General features: G+C 42.9%; 1 protein-coding gene across 1 annotated transcript; it reads left to right on the top strand.

The window, feature by feature from the left end:
• The first annotated feature begins 358 nt into the window (after nt 1-358).
• Nucleotides 359-7,970, top strand: LOC106541787 (vomeronasal type-2 receptor 26-like). The gene is made up of 6 exons (XM_014057322.2): nt 359-513; nt 1,881-2,169; nt 3,204-3,464; nt 5,178-5,405; nt 6,472-6,598; nt 7,060-7,970. The coding sequence occupies exons 1-6, from the start codon at nt 359-361 to the stop codon at nt 7,968-7,970; spliced, it is 1,971 nt and encodes a 656-aa protein (XP_013912797.2).
• The last annotated feature ends 3,952 nt before the right edge of the window (nt 7,971-11,922 follow it).

The raw sequence follows: 11,922 nt of genomic DNA, 5'->3' as shown, positions 1-11,922 counted from the left end.
AACAACTCCAATAATGTCAGTGTCAGGGTTCCGACTGATGTCCTAATTAAATCAAGAGCCTCAAGCATCCCTGGCCTGCTCTCAAGTTGCCACAGGCAAGGGATGCTTTGTGAGTGGACAGTCAGATGGGATTTATGTAATCAGGAGCTATAATAGCATGACACTTCATGTTTCTCTCTCTGTTTTTGCTGCCAGGGAGTATCTCATATTTGGTGAGAGAATATCGCTTCTCCTGAGACAGCTCTGAGACCAAAGACAGTGGCTCCTCTCTCAAAGAATATCGCAAATCTCCCTCATGGTATGGGAAATGCTATTGCTGCTGCTTTTCCTAGTGTCCCACTTTCCCTGCGGGGCATCGATGGTCAAATGTCAACTGAATGTGTTAGAAGGAGAAAAGTACATGTTAAATTTTTACAATCCAGGAGATTACCTGATTAGTGGGATCATATCTACATCCAGTGTTGTAGTTCAACCATATAGTTTCTTCATGCCTCCCACCAACAGCTTTGCAAGGTAATTTACTCATGGGCACTGAATTCTGATTAATTGGTCATCTTGTCTGCATGGATTCCCACTTCCTAGTACAAAATCACTGTGACCTCTTCCCCCTCCCTATGTGCTTTAAAGAAAACATTCTACCTAAGGCATATCATGCACTTTGACGGGTTTTTTTAACTGTTCTATAAAAGCAGGTATAGCTCCTGAGAGCCACTGTCAATCTCACAAAATAGTTGTAGGGTCGATGGAGCTTCGTTCTTCACAACAAGAGGGCTGTGAAAATATCTTCAGACCCCTCACATCCTGGACATAAATTGTTTCAACTTCTACCCTCAAAATGACGCTATAGAGCACTGCACACCAGAACAACAAGACACAAGAACAGTTTTTCCCCAAATGCCATAACTATGCTAAACAACTAATTCCCATAATACTGTCAAATTATTTATTAAGTTTGTATTACTCTTATTCTTCTCATCCTTCCTAGTACCTACCTCCATTCTACTTATGACTATAACCATGTTTCTTGTATCTTTACAATTTATATTGTTTTATTTGTTTCCTAGTATGATTTGATTGCTTATTAGCAACCCATGAATATCATTAAGTGTTGTATCTTATGATTCTTGATGAATGTATTTTATTTTTCTTTATGTACCCTGAGAGCATATGCACTAAAGACAAATTCCTTATGTGTCCAATCACACCTGGACAATAAAGAATTCTATTCTATTCCATTCTATTCTATAACATACAGTAGGTGATGTGAGAGGGTGGAAGGCAAAAATAGGAGGTTCTTCTCGCCATATCTTCTCATTCCCTACAATGTTCTCTATGATACACTAGTCTGTCAAAGTCTCTCTCTCTCTCTCTCTCTCTCTCTCTCTCTCTCTCTCTCTCTCTCTCTCTCTCTCTCTCTCTCGCTCGCTCGCACGCACACACACACACACACACACACACAAACACACACACACACACACTTTCTTCCTTATCACCTTTATCATCTCCTGGACATAGTCCCCTATCTCTCTTCCTTATCACCTTTATCATCTCCTGGACATAGTCCTCAAGTCATGGGCCAATTTACAACAATAAACAACTGACAATATTTCCTACATTGCAATGTAGTAAGAGTTAGCATTTGATAACCTCCCCAGCCCTTCATCAGATGACCCAGTTGAGTTTTTAGAATGAGCCATGATCCCATCACTCTTCCATTGATTTCAAACCAGATCTTTAACAGTCCAAAGTACATGTAAACGATAGAAATATAACTGATGATTCATAGATTCCCTTAAAAGGCTATCCAAAATATCCTTTATGACCCCCCCCCCCAAAATCAAACCAAAAATGAACACCTATTAATATATCTTATCTTGCAGTAAGTTTGTGAGTTTTGTTCATGTCCTGCCCTTTGTCTTTGCCATTCATGAGATCAACCAGAATCCAAGGCTCTTACCAAACATGACTCTGGGCTACAACATCTATGAGATCCTTTTCAATGCAAGAATAACATACGATGCCATGATGGATTTTCTATCCATGGGACAGGATAACGTCCCAAACTACAGTTGTGGAAGACCCAAAAATCTGTTGGCTGTGCTTGAAGGGACTGATTCTGAGCTCTTTAGTCATGTTTCAAGCATGCTGGGCATCTACAAAATCCCTCAGGTATGAATGAAAGTTCAATCTAGGTTTCTTAAAATAATACTTTTCCATTATGGACCTAAATATTTATTTTTCTCCATTCTGGCATCAGTTTACAGCATAGCTTTTGAAAGACAGACTGACTTTGCAGAGTTCCCCTTTTTACTGCTGAAATGGATTCAGACTATCCAAGGAGAAATTTTCTGATAGTGAGAACAATCAACCAATGGAAGAGAAGTTTCATCACTGGAGGCTTTCAAGAAGAGACTGGATTGCCATCTGTCAGAAATGGTGTAGGGTCTCCTGCTTGGGCAGGGAGTTGGACTAGATGACCTACAAGGTCCCTTCCAACTCTGTTAATTTGTTTATCTGTCTATCCATATATTAACTGTAGTGTTCTCAATGACATATGAAAAGCACGACTTTGCATTTGGAAATAATTTTAAATTAAGCAGTCATATTGGTTGCTAAGAGCCAGATAACCACTCATCTTTTCTATTTCATCTTAGATCAACTATGGGGTTATCAATCACATTTCTGGGCAGAAACAGCATTTCCCTTTTTTCTACCGGATGAGTCCAAAGCAAGAACCTCCTCACTTAGCTATTATTAAACTACTCCTCCATTTCCAATGGACATGGATTGGCCTGGCTGCTCCAGACAATGAAAATGGAGAAAAGTTCAGAAGAACCTTTACGGTTGTAGCCATGAAGAGTGGGATTTGTATTGCCTTCTCAGAAATCCTCCCTGTGGTCAATAAAAAGAAAACAAAGGGCTCTCTTCACTATTTTAACAACAGCCATGTAAATGTTATTGTTTGTCAATTAGATTTTCAGGCCTCATTTATATTAACAATAATAATACACGATATTGAAAAGACTAATGAAATGTTTGAGGGAAAAGTATGGCTTGCAACAGCTTTGACAGACATAGGTGTGAGATATTTTTATCGATTTGTTAATCTTCAGCATAAACACTTTTTGATATCCTTCTTAACCCAGACAAACCGAAGGACACGATCTTATGATTTAAATTCGTATTTTTCCACTCTCAAAAAGTTTGTGAAGACAGCATTTCAGAGTTCCTATTTGAGCCCTGTGTTGTCAAAGAGAATTTGGGGAAGATGCATAGAAAAAGAGAACTGGGAAATGCCACCTCACAATGTGGTTGCAGACATTTTGTCTGAGGACAGCCACAGTATTTCCACTGCAATCCAGGCTGTCTCCTTGGTGCTTCATGCTGTGCGTTCCTCTCACTTCCGTTGGAGAACAGTCCAGATTGGGGATCATGTGTTTCCTCAAGTAGTACAGCCATGGCAGGTATGATTTTCTTTCCATGGAATTTTGACAATCCATTCAATTCTTCAGTTTCATAATGGATCAGAAATAGTGTGAATACAGAGTGGGGTGCTGTACAGTTTCCCAATTTCTCATGTATGTACTTTGTAGTCTATGTAGTGTAAGAAGAATGAGAGAGTGAGATTTCTTGTATCTACCTGTTTTAAATTGAATTGTGCTAATTCAGGATTCTGTAAGAAAAGGGAATCCTGCCTCAATAGAGTCCCATTCCATATCCATAGATTAAATAACACCAGGATGTCACAGTAACTCTGATATTCTCCTTGATCATCCAACCTTGACTTTGTCGACTGTGAAGATATGGGCAATTCAAATCTATGCCTCTACTCAATATCTTCAGGAAACTACCAAGTCAATTGCTGAAGTTCTTCTCTTCCTTCTTACAATACAGAGAGTTGATGTCGGGGGATGGTTTCTTTCAGAGGACATAGACAAGGGGATGAAGAACAATCCTTTTTTAAATATATTTTTATTGTTTTTACATTTAAAACAGTGTAGCACCCCGAAGTCGTAGTGACCATACAATCACATTATATACAGATTATCTCATCCAATAACTGTTAGCCTACTTAATACATTATCTATCCATCTATCCAATCACATTATTTACAGTTTGTTCCAGTTGTCACCTTGTTTTATACCAATAAAAAAGTATGTTCCAAACTTCAAAATATTCTGATTCCCCTTTATTTTTTAATTCAAGGGTGAGCCTTCCTGCTTCCACACAGGCCAAAATTTTCCTAAATGTATCTACCTCTGATGGTGTATTTTCTTTTTTGCAATACTGCGCATAAGTTATACATGCCACAGTTAGTACATGTATAATTAGAAAAAGCACATCTTTTTTATACCCCTCCGGTATTATGCCTGGGAGAAAAATGTCTGGTTTGAACAAAATTTGATCTCCTACCATTTGTTCCAATCAAGATTATATCATTTTCCAGTATCTTTTTGCCTCATTGCATGTCTGCAACATATGATAAAAGGTGCCTGGTGTTTTTTTGCACTTCCAGCAATTCGGGGCCAAATTTTTAAACATTTTGGAGAGCCGTGCTGGGGCAAGATGCCATTTGTAGAACATCTTATACAGATTTTCTTTATAAGCCATGGACATTGTTAGTTTCCAATTAAGTATCCAAAGTTTTTCCCATTTAGCCAATAACACATTATAACCAAAAAATTTCACCCAGGCGACCATAGTTTCTTTGACATGTTCTGAGCTGAAGAACAATCTCCAAGCAGAGGAGGAAGAAGGGAAAGGTAGATAAGAGAGATGAAACAGACAGATTGCATTGGCACACCTACCAACGAAGATAGGACAACTCAACATCATGTTGCTGAAGACGATTCAAAGACAGAGAGGAGTCAAAGTTGCAGGCAAAGAAATTTGGGATATTGGTGTTTTGGCCAAATGTATCACCAAAGTTGGTTGGCACATTAGATCAGTATTGGAGAACTAGCCATAGTGAGATGGCTGATAGCAGGAGTCAAAATATATTTGTGACCTGAGACTAGCAACTTCATAAAAGGGATCAGGCCAGAGTGATAAAGGAAAAGGGGGGGAGAGAGTAAATCCTTACTTGGATTCTTTCTGCCAACATTTGCAGACAGAGGCACTGAGTTGAAGCAGACTATTTTGAATTAGGATTCACATGGTAATGCATGTCTTTTTAGCTTCATCCTTTCCTAAGAAACTTCCAGCTTTACAATCTTTCTGTGGATAATGTATATTTGGATGACGACGGAAATCCAGCTGCTGACTTGGATATCATAAACTGGGCAATGTTTCCCAACAAGTCTACTGTTGGAGTGAAAATTGGGAATATAGAAAGAGGAGCCTCTTCAGAAGTCAAGGTCTCCATCAATCAGAGTGCCATCAAATGGCCAACATCATTTAACCAGGTAATTCAGTTGTCATTTATCTGTTCCTATATATGGAAATTGATGTTATGCCACTCTGATGGACGGTGTGTTTTTAAAAAATGGTTGGGTTGAAGGATGCTCTCCAGCTTCTCCTTGGACTCACAAGATTTCTAAGTGCGTGGATACCAGAATTGTTCTTGGGCAGGATGGAAATGTTGTGGTTGATTAATCCATGTTTGTAGCCTATAAGGAAGCTAAGCAGGTCAGTAAAGCCATTTTAAAAGCAGATAGCTTCCTCCTTTCTGGATCATGCTTTAAGACTTGAGATTCAGAGATAGACATTGGAAGAAGGAGGGCACAGAACAAGTTACAGTGGATGTTGTCCTAGCACCATGAGGGTGAACCTATGGCATGCACAGAATTGGCAAGCAGAGCCATCTCTCCAGGCACATGAGCGGTCACCAGCTGCTCTTCCAGGTTCTGGCATGTCATCTTCATACACGTGGGAGTGCCAAAAACTGGAAGAGTCACTGCCCTGTGCACATGCACATCCCGAGAAGATGATTTTCTGGTTTCCGGTGCATGCATGTGCATAGGTCACCTGGTCTTCGTATGCACACCAAAAACCAGAAGACCAGGTGGCCGGTGTGCCTGTGCACACCAGAAACTGGAAGAGCAGCTGCTGGGCATGTGCATGCACACTGGGCAGCTGCTCTTCTGGTTTCTGGCAAGCTCCCGTTTCAGCATTTGGTGCCGAAAGGTTTCACTAACACTGTCCGAGATAGGAGCAAACAACCTTTCCATTCCCCGCTTTGCATTACACTCCCCCATTTTTTAATCATTGGCCATTCATGTGGAAGATGATGAGGTGTTGTATCCATAGCACATGCTCAGAGTTGAGTAGACTCTGGGACAAAATCATGCTGACCTTCAAGCTCTTATTGGACGATGATGTTTACAATACTTTATGAAAAAAGTATTTTCACCGTATTTTGAAAGAAACATGAAAATTACATCCTTCAGTATTCTAAATTGGAATCTTCTGACTTATTTACTTTTCATAAGTAATATCCTCATTTGCATACTTCTCCAATTTTATGTTTAGAAGGCACCTTTTTCTAGGTGTACTAAAAGTTGTCTCCCGGGATACAGCAAGGTGAAGAGAGAGGGAGCACCTGTTTGCTGCTATGACTGCTCCTCATGCATTGAAGGAACAATATCCAGACAGGAAGGTAGGTGGCTCAATAGCAAAGAAGATGTCCTGTTCAAGTATAAACCAGATGTAACCCTACTTAGCTCACAAACTGAATCAAGTGTGTTAAATGATGCCAGCTGCTATGGGGACATAACCTATTTGTGACCTAGCAAAGTATTTCTCCCTCAAAATGCCCCATAATGCAGATAATTGTGGATGCAGAGATGTGTTCCTAAGACCAGGTATTTGCTCTTTCTTGTGATTATTGAAGTACATTCAATCAACCTAAGACAATTTTTTTTAATTATAGAAAGTATATGGCTAGGCAAAATATAAAAATCACTTAGGTACAGAATTGGCAGTATTACAAAGAAGGGACCGAGGATAAATTATTATTGTTCTACATATACTTCACTGTCTTCTTTTGGTAAATAAGTTATAATGTGTTAAACATTACTGGATTCACTACTTACACAGCAAATTATTTATGTTTCTCAGATGAAGCCTACTGTGAAAAGTGTCCAGATGAGCAGCATTCCAGTAAGAATCGAGATCAATGTGTCCCCAAAGTTTTAAGTTACTTATCTTATCAAGAAACACTAGGTCTAAGTCTAGCTCTCATTGCCTCTTTCTTGTCTCTAACTACTGCCTTTGTCCTGGGAATCTTCATTATACACAGAAAAACTCCCATAGTCAGAGCCAACAACCGGGACCTCACATACATTCTCCTGGTCTCTCTCCTACTTTCCTTCTTGACTTCCCTTTTATTTATTGGTCACCCCCAGAAAATGACCTGTCTCCTTCGGCAAACTGCCTTCAGTATTGTTTTCTCAGTTGCTGTGTCTTCCTTGTTGGCCAAGACTGTGATGGTGGTGGTGGCCTTTCTGGCAACAAAGCCAGGCAGCAGCATGAGGAAATGGCTGGGGAAGAGTCTACCCAACTCTATTGTTTTATCCTGCTCTGGTATCCAGATTGGTATCTGTATCATATGGCTGGGAATCTCTCCCCCATTCCCAGATTCTGACTTCCATTCCCAACCAGAACACATCCTGCTGCAATGCAATGAAGGCTCTGTCACCATGTTCTACTCTGCCCTTGGATACATGGGTTTCCTGGCTGCCATTTGCTTCTTTGTGGCATTTCTGGCTCGAAAGCTGCCTGGTTCTTTCAATGAAGCCAAACTGATCACATTCAGCATGTTGGTTTTTTGCAGTGTTTGGATTTCCTTTGTACCCACCTACCTGAGCACTAAAGGGAAATATATGGTGGCTGTGCAGATCTTCTCCATCCTGGCCTCCAGCCTGGGTTTATTGGTCTGCATCTTTGTTCCCAAATGCTACATTATTATCCTGAGATCTGACCTGAACACCAAACAGCACTTAAGGATGAAAAACTATGAGACTTGTTGATTAATATAGCTTATTTTTTCTAAATAATCACTGTAACATAAAATAAAATAGTTGGAAAATAAAATCCTTTTTATGTGTTGTAAGAAATATTTCTAATCCTTGAGAGGCCTGGAATGCAATAATAGTATTTCTATCATGAAAAACTGTCAAGACTTAGTCAAGGAAAAAATCCAACTGGATTGACCATGCAAATGTTCTGAGTGTGAGGAATATGCTCCACAACAGCCATGTCATCACACTGAAGAGAAGGAATGCCAATGATGACAGTATGAGAAATATTTTGCTGATCCTTCTATAGTGGAACATTCAGTGGGCTCTAGGAGAACTCACCACAGCCAACTTGTCATGGGACAACTTGCCACAGGGTAGGAAGAAATGGTGGAATAGAATGATTGAAGAAAGAATGCCAAAGGAAGAACAAAAGAAAATGTGAATGACAAAAATTAAATTTTTATTATTTTAAATAATTAAATTGAATTATTGAATTGTCCTGCTGTGAATTATCCCATGGTGAGTTGACTGTGATGAGTAATCCTGTGGTGAATTGGCCATGGTGAGTTGGCCACAGTGAGTTCTCCCGTTGTAGTTGTAGTTGTAGTTGCGTTTATTTATAGGCCGCCCTTTTCCCTGAGGGGACTCAGGGCGGCTAACAACTTATGGGAGGGGAAGACGTACAATAACATAAAAATACAATATATAGTTAAGATCAAACAACATTCATTCAACATTCGGGCGGGGGCAAACTATGGTCTTTACCCCCAGGCCTGGCGGGATAGCCAGATCTTGAGGGCTGTGCGGAAGGTCTGAAGGGTGGTGAGGGTACGAATCTCCACGGGGAGATCGTTCCAGAGGGTCGGAGCTGCTACAGAAAAGGCTCTCCTCCGCGTAGTTGCCAGCCGACACTGGCTGGCAGATGGCACTCGGAGGAGGCCTAATCTGTGGGATCTTATGGGTCGAGAGGAGGTAATTGGCAGAAGGCGGTCTCCCAAGTACGCAGATCCACTACCATGAAGGGCTTTATAGGTAGTAAGAAGCACCTTGAAGTGCACACGGAGGCCAACAGGTAGCCAGTGCAGCTCGCGGAGGATAGGTGTTATGTGGGCGAACCGAGGTGCACCCACGATCACTCGCGCGGCCGCATTCTGGACTAGCTGAAGCCGCCGAATGCTCTTCAAGGGCAGCCCCATGTAGAGCACGTTGCAGTATTCCAGCCTAGAGGTCACGAGGGCGCGAGTGACTGTTGTGAGAGCCTCCCGATTCAGGTAGGGTCGCAACTGGCGCACCAGGCGAACCTGGGCAAATGCCCCCCTGGTCACAGCCGACAGGTGGTGATCAAAAGTCAGCTGTGGATCCAGGAGGACTCCCAAGTTGCGAACCCTGTCTGAGGGTGTAAATTTTGACCCCCCAGCCTGATCGTTGGAACACTAGCCAAATTTTTGGGAGGGAAACACAACAGCCACTCGGTCTTTTCTGGGTTGAGTACAAGCTTGTTAGCCCGCATCCAGTCCCTAACGGCTTCAAGACCCCAGTTCATCACGTCCACCGCTTCATTGAGTTGGCACGGGGCGGACAGATACAGCTGCGTATCGTCCGCATATTGGTGGTATCTTATCCCGTGAGAGATTCCTCCCAGCACGCACCCCACTGATGCACCACGCCCTTCCCTTTTTCTTTAAACAAGCTTCAGTTTCCGAGGGGGGGGGAAAGCTTTATGTGCCAGGATTATTGAGTTCCTCGTCAATGGAGATCCGCCCACGATCGGGGGCAACTGAGGCACCTGCAAAGGCGTCACATCGCACAGGAGACCGGGGGGAGGGGGAGGAAGAGATCCCATCCAGGGTAGGCTCTCCGCTTTTCCCTCTTTTTACCCTGGACAGGATCTCTTCCTTCCCCCCTCCCCCAGTCTCCCGTCTGTCTGCTGGGTTCCTCTGCACCCTGCGATGCCCGGCGCCTCGTGAACATGGGTGGTGGCGATGTGACGCCTTTGCATCCATATTGAGGTTGGCATGTTTCCGGTGGTGCTCTGGGAGGAGGGGGAATGATGGAGGGGAGGACGGTGGCACGGCGGCCAGTGCCTAGAGCGGAGCCAAAAGAGGTCCGTGATGGTGGCTCGGAGCCGAACGGGAAGAAAAGGCGCTGCAGGCCTGGGGAGTGGGGGAGCGGGAGGAGCGCTGGTGGTTTGTTTTTGGGGTGGGAGGCGCGATGGGAAAGGGGGTGACTGTGCGGAGAGGCTCAGAGGCGGATACGCCTGGCAGTCGGTGGGGACGGTGCCGAGAGGGGCTTGCGCTGGGAAAGGGCGGTGTGCGGCGGACCGTGCAAGCTCCCTTTCCCAGCGCAAGCCCCTCTCGGCACCATCCCCACCGACTGCCAGGCGTATCCACCTCTGAGCCTCTCCATTTTGTTCCAAGAACGGGCTGCTCAGTGAGAGGAAAGGGGGCTCCCTGGGAAGCGAGAGCAGCGAAGGGGTGGTGCAGTCGCAGAATTCCCCGACACTCACTTTTTTTTAACCCAGCCTACCACGTAGGGTTGTTGTTACGGGGCTAGACTAGGAAAGGCAGCCTCTCTCCCGTTTTCAAGAAAAAGTAAGGATGTCCATCTGGTAGAACAACCATCTGTGCAATTTGGTGGCGATCCGCGAACGTTCAAGCCATGTAATGCATGGGAAGGCATAGAATAAAGTTAGCATACTTGAAGTGAAATAGGCTTTGGTTATGTTTAGGTTGCATTAGCTAAAATGTGCCAATACTGTCCTTGTTGGTAAGAATTGTTGTCATGTTAGAAGAATGACTAAGGCTGACAGCCTAATCTACTCTGTGTTAAATAAATAAAATGAAAGAATACAGAAAAGGTTGGTGAGGCATTTAGTGGCCTATGGATGAGAATGGTGGCTGTTTAGTAAGAAAATCTGTTTGGAATGTGCATATATATTCATATGTGGCCATAGCAAAATAATAAATAGAAATAAAAAAGCATGATTGATTTTTACTGTTTTTGATGAAAGTGAAAGGATTAGTGAAGGCTTGGTGCAGCAAGGATCCCACTATCTTACTATTTTATTTTTCTTTATGTCCACTGAGAGCATATTCACCAAAGACAAATTCCTTGTGTGTCCAATCACACTTGGCTAATAAACTATTCTATTCTATTTTACTCTACTCTATTCATTTCTATTTCAATTCTAACAAGGAGTTTAGCTTCTCTCTCTTGAAAATGTAAGCTAGCATAAGGCATTATAATGCAAGCTAGCCTTAACTTTCAAACAGTTCATTTAGTGACCAAAGTTACAATGGCATTGAAAAAAGTGTCTGATGACCATTTTCACACTTAGCGACCATTTTCACACTTAGCGACCATTTTCACACTTAGCGACTGTTGCAGCATCCTCATGGTCACGTGATCAAAATTTTGATGTTTGGCAACAGATTCGTATTTATGATGGTTTCAGTGTCCTGGGGTGACCTTTTGACAAAATATAAAAATTTTAATCAAGCCCCCCCTCCGGTCAATGGTGTCCCTCTTTACCAATCTGAAAATCTGGTCACCTTACACATAGAGCACATTGGAGTAGTCCAAATAGGAGGTGAAAAAGGCATGGATAACCATGATCAAGGCATTTTGGTCTAGGAAGGGGCACAATTGATGCACTATATGAGGGGTGTCAAACTCAAGGCCTGGGGACCAGATCTAGCCTGCAGAGTGTTTAGATCTGACCCGCAGGGCCAACCTGGAAACAGTGAAGGATCATCCCATGGTTATTCTATCAGCAAAAACTGGCAGAGGCCAGCTTTCACTGGCAAAGGGTTGCAGGAGGCCGTCATAGCCAAAAACAGAGGTCGGGAGCCTGCTTTCATTGACAGAGCACTTGGGCTGCCACAGGCACCCCGGGGAAGAGTGATGTCAGGCTGGCCATGCCCACCCTGGCTGCCTGAGGTCAAACACAACCCTGATGCAG

The sequence above is a fragment of the Thamnophis sirtalis genome, unplaced genomic scaffold, assembly GCF_051295495.1.
Source record: "Thamnophis sirtalis isolate CommonGarterSnake01/CBP01778 unplaced genomic scaffold, rThaSir2_p1.2 scaffold_3, whole genome shotgun sequence".
Classification (NCBI taxonomy): Eukaryota; Metazoa; Chordata; class Lepidosauria; order Squamata; family Natricidae; genus Thamnophis; species Thamnophis sirtalis.
Note: the sequence above shows the minus strand (reverse complement) of the source record. Positions and strands in the feature narration are given on the sequence as shown.

Bases quoted from the DNA above. Each gene is read 5' to 3' on its own strand.
- LOC106541787 (XM_014057322.2), top strand. From the start codon at position 359: ATGGTCAAATGTCAACTGAATGTGTTAGAAGGAGAAAAGTACATGTTA. The intron at 2,170-3,203 runs GTATGAATGAAA...ACTCTCAAAAAG, and splicing joins GCATCTACAAAATCCCTCAG to TTTGTGAAGACAGCATTTCA. The intron at 6,599-7,059 runs GTAGGTGGCTCA...TATGTTTCTCAG, and splicing joins AACAATATCCAGACAGGAAG to ATGAAGCCTACTGTGAAAAG.